Consider the following 12,368-nt stretch of genomic DNA (forward strand, 5'->3'; position numbering starts at 1 on the left):
TTTCAATATGCAACTTGCCTGCAGCTCCTCTTTCTAAAGGAACTTCAAGAGGGAAAAGAAAGATGAGAAAATGCAAGATACTGACCTAATTTTTCTTTTATTTTGTAACAACTAAGATGTGGACAATGTAAGTTTTCAGTAATCTGCAGGATTTTATGCCCTGGTGTCACAACCAGTGGGAGTCCTAAGATTTACTGGAAAAACATTCATCCACTTGGTCTGTTCCAATTAAGATGTGATGCAACTGCATACAAGCTATTGGGTTTTTCTCTGATTCTTAATGTACTTTGTATTCCCCAAAAGCACCCACAATCCCTTACAGTGCTGTTGTCAAATTGTCTTTTAGTGTTGATGAACTGTGAGGTTGCAGATAGTATGGAGTTAGGTTCGTATCTCATAGTTCAGACATCTAGAGATCATCTGGACTTATGTGATTAGTGAACAGTTGTCAGGAAACTCCAAAGAGCAAATCAGTTCATTCTGTCCTAAGCTAGGTCATTTAGGTGCTGGGATGAACTGCTCTTCTGAGTGGATCTGGTTTGGGATTTGTCTTGAGTTTGCACTGATCATAGAAGAAGTTTGGACACCATCTTAGACAAGACGCTCTGCTTTAGACAGGTAGCGAATCTCATGCAGCATGCTCAGCAAGGATTTCCGTAGCACTACATGACAGTAAGCTTCTACCCTCACGAACCTGAGACATGTAAGAATAAGTAAAATGGAGAACAGAAAATGTCCATGAAGGTAGGCAGGGAACCTGAATCAGGAATTACAAATCTGAGGTTGATGAGCAAATGGGAGTAAAAGACCTGAATGTGGCTGAGGTTGTGACTTCTAGTTAGCACCTGTGGAAAGATAACTTTCTGAATGCTTCCTAGGCCATTCCAGCTGTGTGTGACATTCCTCCAAAGTGCCAGAGACAGCTTTCTGATTAGTGCAGCACATCGCAGCTGAACCCTCCCGGCACACAACTTTAATTTCCCTTCAGGCTTTCTTTCTGCAGCATGGAATGAATAATCCCTTTAGATTTATATTTGCATATTGCTCTCTTTAGACTTCTTTTGTGCCAAGTGCTTATGGTAGTTAATTATTAGTCAGTAATAACTGGATTTGTCTTTGCTCAAGCTGCAGATCTCCCCCTTCTTCAGAGGTGCAGAACATCAGAAGTCCTCTTTGGTCAGCAAGAAAGGACAGGAAACGTCCAGGTGTCCCATGTAGTCTAGAAAGGAAGTAAAATGTAGTAGCGTATGGCAAGCTAGTCAAATAAATCTGAAAGGGTATGAGCTTTACTAAAGTTTAAAGAGTCTTTGCCACTTACATATTGCGCTGATATTGCTTTGTCTGACATTTGCAGTGGGGAAAGCTTCTTGTTTCTTCAGTATCGAGCTATAAGTTAGTGATGTTGGTACAAGCAATAGGCACTCTAAGCTCCGCACGGATCTAATCCCTTTTTCCACTCAGAAACTCATCCTGAGAGGTTAAAAGCAATAAAAGTATTTGTGGGAGGAGTGATGAATTCCTTCCCTGTTCAGTTTATATGTAACTGATGAAATATAAACAGCTCTCTGGTGCACGAGCTCGGCAAGGAGGTGGGCTGCTGTCCCAGCGTGTTACTCAAACCTCTATAAGAGCTGGAGTGAGTGGTGGATGTTTATCATTTCTGCAGATAATGGAGGGGGAGCGTCTGACCCTCCCTGCTGTATAAATTGCATTGTATGTTGCTTTGACCCCGAGAGTATGAGGCTGTGTCTTGACTGTGAGGGGTTTAGACATCTTAACCTCAAGCAATATTGAGCACTAGTAACTGAGAACAGCTTTCTCGGAGGTGGTTATGTAGCAACCATTGGCAAATGCATTGAATGCTCTTTTGCAGTCACTGTAATTTGAATACGATGTTCAGACTTCTAAGCTGTCTACCCCTGCATCAAAAGAAAATGATTGCTCCTTTTAATTGTAAATAAATTCGTGTTTTAGTTGAGGACACTTATGGAAGTGGAGAGCAGAAACAGCAATTTATTATTAGATCTGTCACTTTAAAATATGTTCCCACTTTGATTCTGCTTTGAAGCATTCTCCTTTGAAGCAGCATTAAAGTATTCAAATATGTACGAGTCCTGGCAGGGGGAGATTACAAGTTGTGACACTTTGTAACCTTATTTTTTATATTTCTGCATTTTTTTTCCAAGGAATTACTGTAAGTGGGTTTTTATTGCTTGGAATAAAAATGGTCATCCATTTACAACTGGGTGAAGATGTTTGCCCAGTGACTGGGGGCGGAGGAAACATTTTGGGTGTATATTTGAAGTGGAAACTAGTTTATATAAGTAATTACACCCTACTTTGTCATGCAGCTCATGAAGCTTCATGTAGCAATTTTTAGAGTATTTCTTACAAAGGCTTACACATACCTTGTTATTTTCAAGTTTGCTCCTAATTGCAAGGTATGCAGCACACATTGTAAGCTACAGAAGTGGTGTTAGTTTTCATTCTGTTTGTGCTTTATGTCAACTCGTGTCAGGAAAACCTCTGGAGTCAAGTAAAAATTGCTGGGTCTCAGACACCTTTCTTTTGCTGATGTGTTTTTATAGGCTAGAAAAGCAATGTAATTAGATCAATGTCTCATGAAGATAAGAGGAGGAAAAATGCCCTTGCTTAATATGCCTTACAGGGTAAAATGCACTTGGAAATTATGAAATACTTATGAAATTCATGGGCTTTATGATGTGATTTTTGTCCCTGCGAATCTGCATCATGGGCCCACTCTGGATCCAAGCTTAAGTGTGGTTTCTGGCTCTGGCAAGGCTTTGAGCAGGGCCAAGAGGAGAAGCTGGGAGCGAGTACAGTGCTGAGCAGCACACAACCAATTCCTTTGAATTGTGTGGCTGTTGGGTTGAAGATAAGTAAATGAATTCACCAACCTTTGCTGGCAGGATTTACTATTCCAAATGCCTGTGACTGTATTTCCCATATGCTGCTCTGCTGAGAGGCATTGATTTAGTGTTGTCTTTTAGTGATCAGAACATCTTAGCTTCATGTGTTTAACTCTTCAGGGATAAAGCGGAAGTTCTTCCAGGAACTTCTGTAAAATGTTTTTAAATACATACTAGTCTAATGTTTTATTCCACAAATTAAAGAGGAAAAGTTTCTCTGTGTGTTACAGTAACCTAGGAGGTAGGACCAGAAATCAAACCCACAAGACCCACTGCGTAAGAAGTCCTGTCCTTTCATCTCAAGATCTGTATCTGCAGAGCAGCACAGGTTCCTGCTCTGTCATGTTTTGGCAAGCCGAGTCTATGTGATAGGACTGAATCTTTAGCAAAACGTGATTCGTATCATGTTCCTGGCTTCTGTGAGAGTTATTCACCCCCCAAAAATAAAGAGGTGCATCGACACAGTCTTGTTTTTCATGTGCCTTAATAATATGAAGTCGTATTTTACGTGGTTCAGAGGCTAAAAACATGTAGAACTAATTCCTAAGTCAAATAATTTTAAATGGCAGTTGAGGAGGAACATTAGCAAGGCAGAATGCTATTTAATAATAAGAAAAGGAGGCTTTTGTAGGTTACAAAGTAATCAGATGTCAACTTAGGAATGCTTTTTAAAGAGAATAGAAGAAAAGATGCCATACCTAATGAACATCTGTGAAAAATAATGCGCTTTATATGTAGGGGGAATCAGTATTCATCTGTTTTCTTCTTCCTGCATTTTATAAAGATTCTTTCAAGCTTTTACATTGAATCTTTAAGACAAGGCAAATATGAATAAAATAAAGCAATCTATTGTAGTAACACAGATATATTTCAGTAATGTGAATGTTAAACTACAAATCCAGTTTACAAATGTAGGCACTATTAGAAGAGGCTAACGAAGCATCGGCACACCTATTGGTGTGTAGAGACCACAAACTCTTAACTGCATCCTCTGATAATCCACACAAAATTAGATTTCCAAAGAATGTGATGCCAGTATGTCCCAGATGAAACTACCGTGGTCCCAGGAAGGGATGTAATGTGTTTGCTGGCAAGCAAAAGCAAAATTGAAATGCTTTTCTAAGCTCTAACTTTTGGTAAAAAGCTGTTACTTTTTATGCTTGTAAGAGTATTTTCTTAATGGGCAAAACCAACTCAAAAGAAAAGTTTGGCCATTGTGATTTAGTGTGTAATACACTGGTTTTATTTGCTTTGCAGAAGTGAAGATGCAGTCAATCAAATGGCCGTTGCTCCTTTCCCGTTACCTTCCAGCTCTCCCTGTTCTATTGAGGTAAGGTTTGTGGGTGTTTTTTTTTAACTAGGGATTGCTAAATTAGATAGATTCATCATAAGTAGTAGTTCGTTATAAATTTAAACACCTTGTCTAATTAAACCCTGAATCATAAAATGCATTGGGTAGGAACTTGACCTAATAGGCATATTTTCCTCCGCCTCTTTTTAATTGATCTTATCATTACTGAAAGGGCTGGCATGGCATTAACAACAGGTATTAAACAGGTTATTGCTGTACAGGAGGAGGAAAGTCTCTGAATGAAAAACTTGCCATCTCCTATCCTGCTCCTCTTGTAGCTGGTTAGATCTTTAAGGTCCCTTCCAACCCAAATCATTCTCTATTCTGTGATTCCTGCTCATTTTCTTCCCATAGGAGCAGACAAGGGCCATTTAAGCAGTGAGCTCTACTACACAGTGTTGTAGCATACAATCTTCCAGTGCAAAAACCTCCTTAATGTGATAATATTACCAGTGGTTTTCTTCATTATAGTTACTCTCAGCCCTAGTGTAGACTGATTGATTGCTCTCTTGTGCACCATGAATCCCTGCAGTGTCACCACACTGTTATCATTTTGGCATCTCGATATGGTGTAACTAAATTTTCTAGATGAAATGCATGGTTGGCCTTGCTGTTGCTTTTTAATTCTATTTCTATCTGAGCTAATAAAGCAAAATATGTTTTATAATTCAGTTGAGGTTTGGTCTTGCCTTGAATTGATAAATTGATGTGCATTGAACTCCTGGTATTTCAATAGGCAGTGGTCCATGCTAGGTAATGCAGGATGAATCCCCCTGTTCTTACGTTTGCTTGTTGCTTTCCAGATTATATTGCCACTGATGGCTATTTCCATACAGGCACAGTGCTGTGCAGTGCAAGAGCTGCTTAGGTTTAGTTTTTTTGTTTGGATCTGAGTTATTTTTGGACAGTGCCTTGGCTTTTCCTTCTGTTCTCCATATAAGAGCAGCATGTCCCAGGTGCAGCTGGTGGATCACAAATTACTCTACAGTTTACAGAGCCCAAGTTCATTTTATTTTTGTTGACTCTTTAATACCTGGCTGTAATTAGATCCTACCAGCCTGTGGAAATCAAAGAGCTCAGCCTCATGTGCAGTGTTTGCTTTTAGAGGTAGGTGCTTGTGAGATGGGTTTTATGCATTAATGGCAAGCTCTTACTATTTATGTTGTGGCTGCCATATAAGTGCGGTTTTTTACTTACAGCTAGTATCTTCTTATTATATAAAATAAATGTAACCAAGGGGTGCTGTTGTTGCACAGAACTTTAGATTGCATTCCTTTGTCAGTTGTTCCTGTCTTTAGATAAAACAAAACAAAATTGTACATTACATCTTGAAATTGTAGCTTCAAATACCTTTGAAATACCAAATAAATATTTGATCTTGTGTGTAACAGGATTAATTGTGTTAATTTTCTTCATCTTATCTCTTTGTCTTCATTAAGGTATTTTAATATGGAAAAGTGATAAGCAGTATATATGCCTTCAAACAGGGTCTGGCCTTATCACATTGATAAGACTATGTTGTGGTGTAATACTGTGGGCAAGCCACCAGAAACAATGTATATTAAATACTAATTACTGTAAAATATCTGTTTGAAAGGATTTCATTCATCAGAAAGCCACAGAATGGGATAGTTGTTGCAATACTGAAGAGCCTTTGTACGGCTGCAGAGGTACTTCACCTGCTGAAGTGGTGGTTGAGACATTTATGTAATTCTCATTGTGCACTTAAATGTAAAATGTCTAATGAAAACTCAGAAATCATTTTGCATCTAGGACTGAAGATCTTGGAGTTTGATTTGATTTGTTGTGTGTAGTCCATTTGCGGGAGAGAACAGCTCCAAATTTGGCTTAAATGCTTAAGGGTGTTAAGATAGTTTTAAAATAAAATAGATCAGAATTAGAGATCAAAAATCTTTGCAGATTCAGGACCTGGTTGGTTTAAAAATGGGAAAGAGAATGAACACATTAAATTTTACATGTAACCAAGTTGCTGATACTTTAACCTTTGAATTCTAGCTGAATTCTAGATGCCATTTCCTGTCTATCTTAATTGTCAGTATGGGAAGGAAATAATTTTTCTTGCAAGCCTATGCTTCTTAAATATATGCTAGTTATTCTCTAAAGAAAATGTCAGAAAATCCTGATCAGGCAAACCTTCCTGCTTAGTATGGTGCTATTTTATGTTTCAAGGGCCTTTTTTATTACAGAATGAGAAAAACTTAATGCAAGAGGAAGTTCTTGGAGCACATCTTGGTGAAAATACTGATGTCTTTGGGGCCATTACTTTCATTTGCTGGTTCTCCAGTGATTGTCATTGAATGTCATTTGCAGTATTCTCACCGTAATGTACAGAAGTACCTGAATCCTGAAGCTAAATCTGCACTTCAAGTTGAGGATTGTGTTCCAGGGCTGGCTTAAACCTCCTGAGCTCGGTGGCCATGCGCTCTAACCAGAACAACTTCAGCTTTACTGGTTCCTCCAGGGTGGAGGAATCACTCATGCTGCTGCTACCAGCCTTGTTCAGATTATACGCAGGAACCCAAGCTTCCTTTAACATGCCTGAGACCTTCTCTCCCAAAAGAAGTCTGAAGAAGACCTCTTAATACAAACTCAGCAGCTTTCACAGTTGATAGGGATTAGTCTGGCCTTGAAAGTTAACCAAAATGTGCACCTGAATGTTAGTATTGGACTACCGCGTGGTATTTTCAGCTGGCCATGTGGATACCAAGGTCTGTCTGTCAAAGGTTTTTTCACTTACTTGTCTCCTGACATTAGGATGCTTTAATTGTGGATCTTTTTACTTTTTCATGCTTATACTTGTTTAGAAAAAAAAAAGAAAAGGTAAAAATGTCCATTTTTTTTTCTTTAGCAATTATGGGAGATCATAGCTCTGTTTAAAAACTGTTATCAATCCTTTCAACAGGATCATGGTGGCACTGAACCTGCAAGCAGCGAGGAAGACCCAAGCTTGGAAGTTGTCATGAAAAGCTTGACTGAAGAGGAATCCAGCAAAGCTGTAAGTGACTTAAGGTGGTATTTAATGATAATTAGAGCTCAGAAATAGAGGCTCATTGGCTTGATTTGTTTTCTCTCCACCTTTGTGTTGGAGTATTACATCACACTATTGTCCAATAATATCTAGTTCACGTAAAAGCAGAGTCAAGGTCTTAGCTGTATACACATAGACTTTTCATGCACTAACCAGTCAGTATGATTTGTTAAAATGTTGAAAGAAGAGCTGTTTTGTAACATTTTGACCCTCTGTGAAGTATTTTCTCAGTGTGGGGATTGAGTTTCTGCTCTTGCTATCTGAGTGTGACAAACTTCAGAAGAAAGCATGGTCCGTAAATGGTATTCTTATTTATATTCATAGCTTCATAAATTCTAAGGCCAAAATATCTATTATCATAATCTAGTCTTGCTTCCTGAATAACACAGCTGTAGAGTTACTGTCAGTAGTTTCTACATCAAGCCCATAACTTCTGGTTTAATGTGGTACTGTCAGTGTGCACTGTAATAAATACAGAACTTCTCATTGATACAGATGGAGTTTTTTGTTGTTTAATATGTCAGGATTGTGCATTATTGAAATCTGAAAGTCCTTCAGGGTACAGCTCCAATCTCTCTATTTTGGACTCTGTGTTAAAACTCTACTAAACATGCTGAAGAGTGGCTAACCTCAAGGTACATCAGTTTTGCTGAGACAGTCATTTTGTCCAGCAGCCTATTCCTTTCTCAAGGAATGTGTTGACTGAGACATTTCTGGATTTAATTTTTCCTTAGTAGATGTCCTCTTAATGCTCCATCATGTCTTTTGCAGAGTGTGTCCTGAGTTTTGCAAATATGAATTGGATATACATAATGTTCTATAGCTAGTAAGTATTTAATGAGTCTAGGAACTCCAGGAGTTAGGAAGTATTACATGCTTTTTGAGCATCAGAATTAACTACTTACGCCAAATGGACCAGTTTCTCTTCCTAATGGATTACCAAAAAGTTGGATTATTTGTATTTGGTAGCCTTGTGCAGAATCCTACTTTGATGCACTGGAATATAAATGAATCTGAGTATTATTGTACGTATTTACAGGCGTAATTCACCTGCATTTATTGCTGTTCTTGCTTAACTGGCAAGAAACTTTTGAGGGGTTACAAGGTAACATGAAAAGCTGCCCAGAGACTGAGGTGGATAAAGTTATATAAAATGAATTGTGCAGTTTCCTGGTGTAGGATATTGTGATGTGCAGCTTTCTGAACAGTATTAGAGGAAGCACAGATTTAATGGGGAAAAAACTTGCATCGATCCAAGATAGGCATGGAGGGAAGATGCTGCTGGAACAACAGGGAACCCAGAATATATTGGCAGCTTCTTTTCAAACTTGAAGCAAGAAAGAAGGGAACTGTGGAGCCGTAAGATAGAAATTACAGTATTTTAGACAGTATTTTAGACTGAAAGGTAAAAAGTGAAGTTTTGCTGGTAAGAGTTGTCGAGAACAAAGCAATGGCAGAAGGGTAAGAGAAGACAAAGACATGGATTTGTTGAGAGCCTCTAGGCGAGGAGAACATTGCTATGATACTTAGTTTTTCTTTCCCACTATCCATACCAAGTTATCTCATCTTTCCACTTAAATTGTTCATGTAATAGCAGCTGGCTGCTACAATTTACATTTTATCTTTGGAATTTAAAAAGCTCTCTCCAACATTATTTGCAGTATTATTATCCCTGCTGTGGCACAGAGGGGAAATGACCTGTCCTGGGTCGTTGGTGAGACCATGAGGCAGTGAGTGTGTCACTTCTCTGGCTGCAGCACAGCCCTGCCTGCAGTCGATGGCTGTTTGCTTAGAGGTGACTCACTGATTTTTCCATTAGATAAACAGATGCTGAAAAGTTAAGAGCTAGGGGGTCAATTTGGGAAGGAATTTGAATGCCTATAGATCCAACTGCTTATTCCGTCATGCCTTTAGTTGGGCCAACCCTTGGTTTAGAGGCATAAATGGATGAAAGAGAGTGGTAAAAGCCATTTTCATAATTTTAGGAGTTTTCTTTCAATCAGGATTTTAAACCAACACATCAAATGCTGCTAAGTGTCTTATTTTTGTAAATTCTGATGGCTGGGATTGGTCCCTTCTGACCAGAAGGGAACAGGTTTGTACTCATTGTTATTAAGACTTCAACACTGCAGTGCAGCACAAGACAGCTCATTATTTTGAAGAAAGATTTCCCTTGCAGTCTTTTAGTGACAGCTGAGGCAAAAGAAAACAGTGCCTTGTTTTTCATAGCACACTGGTTGCTACTAGAGCCTCATGCTACTTCACCATTGTTATTGAATTTCTCAGTCATGTGTCAGGAGAAATCAGGAATGTTAAAGTCAACAAGTAAGACCAAGTTCACTGAGTAAATAAAAAGTATGTGCTTATCAGGAGAGATCTTCTACGAGTATGCACAGCTCAAAACATGGGCAGGATGTCTCACCAAGTGACAGCTGTAATAAAAGGAGAAATTAAAGTTTCACATCATTCCCTATTCACTTGTTGCTGATAAATGTGTCAGTCTCTCCCGAGATACTTTTTGTTGTCACTTCATCACTTTTAAAAGCATAAAGTTGTATAATGGACATCACTGTAGACTTGGATGATAAGAAAGGGGAAAGAAAACAACTTTAATTCTGAACTGGAGCCAATGGAAGTGTTAGGCAGAGTCTGCATGTTGAGGTTTGAGGTGGCCTGGTAGAAGGCCGTGGTTTTCTGAGGACTGTAGCTGTCTTGCTTTCCATAATGTGTCATTGGAAAAGAATTGATATATGGAGCTTTGAGACATTCTGAAAACTTTTAATTTTACAAAGGTGAAAATGGCTTGGGCAGTCATCATGTGTGCTCTGAACCACCTTGCAGCATTAGTGTCCTGGCAGAGCATGCACACAATTCAGTGTCCTGTAGGTGGGATAATTAAACTGATGTTTGGTATGTGAGAATGGATTCATTTTCCTTGAAAGATTTGAACTTGGAACAGTAATCTGGCTTTACCACAAACAAGAAACCTGTCCTTGAAACACTGATGAGGAGTGGCTTTGTGAAAATGCTTTTGCATGCAGTTGAGGGAATTGAATTAGATTAAGCCAGTCAGGTCACAGGCTTATGACAAATGCTGAGTGTACAGTTCAGTGCTTGAGGGGCTGAAATCCTTTTATTTTGGTTAGGTACCTCTAGCATAGTCTGAATTAAATGGAGATTAGAGAGATTTAAAGGTGGTGCTTGGTGCTTACTTGATGTGCAAGATGAAGTTTCAGGTCTTAGTCACGTACCGGAATGAAAAAGGGAAGTATGAAATAATTTTTCATTGCTTACTAAAACAGTCTCTCATAAAATGACAAAGCAATCTTGCTATTTCTCCCCTGACACCTCTGATAATACAATGAGTTCACCACTTTATCTTTTTCTTCTTGTTATCCGTTTGGATAATAGTGGTATAGTTACAGCAAGCTGGGGAAGAACACAGAAGGTGAAAAATGGAGGGGGGGGGAAACAAAGCCTGTGGTGCTCAGCATGATTTAACATTAAAAAGCTCCAGGAAACAAGGGCAGTGTTTTCAAGCTTGGTTAACTAAAATTTGATTTCCTTTTTAACGTATGGATTGTCGTCTTGCCTAGAAATTCTTTTGAGATGCAACAGAACGGCCCTGTTGTCTTTTGAAGCTGGTGCTCAGCTTTTCTGCAAACTAGGTTGTTTTATCAGGTTTTTTAACATGGGGTGGGATACCTGACACTGTGGTCAAAGCAGCCTAAGTTTGGCTAAGAGCTAGCAAGGGGAGGACACTGTAACTGTCTGGAAGTAGTTGTAGAAGTAGGAGTTAACAATGTTTTGTAGTGTATTGCAAAGATGTGGAAGGAAATTAGGATACAGATTGAGCGCATATTAAAGTGCAGTTGTTTGAGATATTTATAATGAGGCTGGATGATGCATTTTGAGCAATTACTTTATTTAACTGCTGGAAGCATGCTCATTGTTCCTGAGGACTACCAAGAAAGGAAGAGAGAAGGAGAGAAGAGATGACTTTGAACACCTCACTGCTATAGGCACCAAAGGGTGCGCACTCCGATTCCTGCATGTTTCCACACAGTATGGGAATTGCTGTCCTAGCCTCCTCAGAGGACACACTTCTTTGTTCTTTAGAGCTACATATTGCTCAGAAACAATACAGACCACATGTGATAATCTCCTCCCCAGAAATCCCTTCCTTACATTCTGTGACTTCAAAACTGTTGGGTGTGGTTTTAATAACTCCTGATATTCCCTGTATTCTCACTAGATTTTCCTCTTTCAAGTTCAGCCTGGAGAAGGCTCTCTCTTATTGTGGGCCTTCAAGAGGCCTACAAGAAACCTGGAGAGGGGCTTTGGACAAGAGCCTGTATAGGCAAGCCAAGGGGAATGGCTTTAAGCTGCCAGAGGGGAGGCTGAGATGAGCTCTTAGGCAGAAGCTCTTCCCTGTGAGGGTGCTGAGGCGCTGGCACAGGGTGCCCAGAGAAGCTGTGGCTGCCCCATCCCTGGCAGTGTTCAAGGCCAGGTTGGACACAGGGGCTTGGAGCAAGCTGCTCTAGTGGAAGGTGTCCGTGCCTGTGGCAGGGGTTGGAACTGGATGAGCTTTAAGGTCCCTTCCAGCCCAAACCAGTCTGGGATTCTATGATTCTGGGCTTTGGCTTTGTGCTGTGCTACAGATGTACTTACGTGAAGAAATAGCACTATGTAGACCTAGAATCATCATTTTGAGTTTTGGAGGGTATTTTATTTAAGCTAATGAGACATTTGCAGTACATCTCGCTTTCCTTTTTGACTTTTAGGATGTGAAATGTAAAGCTGACAAACCAGTGGTGGCAGATCAGCAAGAAATGGAGGAGCAGCTTCCAGAAAAGGTATGTGTGTTTGTGTTAACCAAAAAGGGAGGCTTGATCTAGTTGAAGAATGGGTGATTTATGGGGGCAAGAGGATAACTGGGGAGACCTACGTTATTTGGTATGAGAGGAGCAAGTGAGAAAGGTGATGCTCTGTCCCTGCTTCCTTCATGAGCATTTCTGGAAGTACGGTTGTCCAGTCA

At 39.6% G+C, this 12,368-nt stretch overlaps 1 protein-coding gene across 2 annotated transcripts in view; it reads left to right on the plus strand.

The window, feature by feature from the left end:
* PATJ (PATJ crumbs cell polarity complex component) overlaps window positions 1-12,368 on the plus strand; it is a 148,738-nt gene that overhangs the window by 101,160 nt on the left and 35,210 nt on the right. For both annotated transcript variants that reach the window (XM_061469625.1, XM_061469626.1), the window contains exons 29-31: window positions 4,188-4,260; window positions 7,205-7,297; window positions 12,115-12,186. In XM_061469625.1, the coding sequence (XP_061325609.1) occupies window positions 4,188-4,260; window positions 7,205-7,297; window positions 12,115-12,186 (238 nt within the window). The remainder of the gene's footprint in view (window positions 1-4,187; window positions 4,261-7,204; window positions 7,298-12,114; window positions 12,187-12,368) is intronic.

Source organism: Pezoporus flaviventris, unplaced genomic scaffold (assembly GCF_033815535.1).
Source record: "Pezoporus flaviventris isolate CSIRO_AGI_PZ_B2104156 unplaced genomic scaffold, CSIRO_AGI_Pfla_v1 ptg000059l, whole genome shotgun sequence".
Taxonomy (NCBI): domain Eukaryota; kingdom Metazoa; phylum Chordata; class Aves; order Psittaciformes; family Psittacidae; genus Pezoporus; species Pezoporus flaviventris.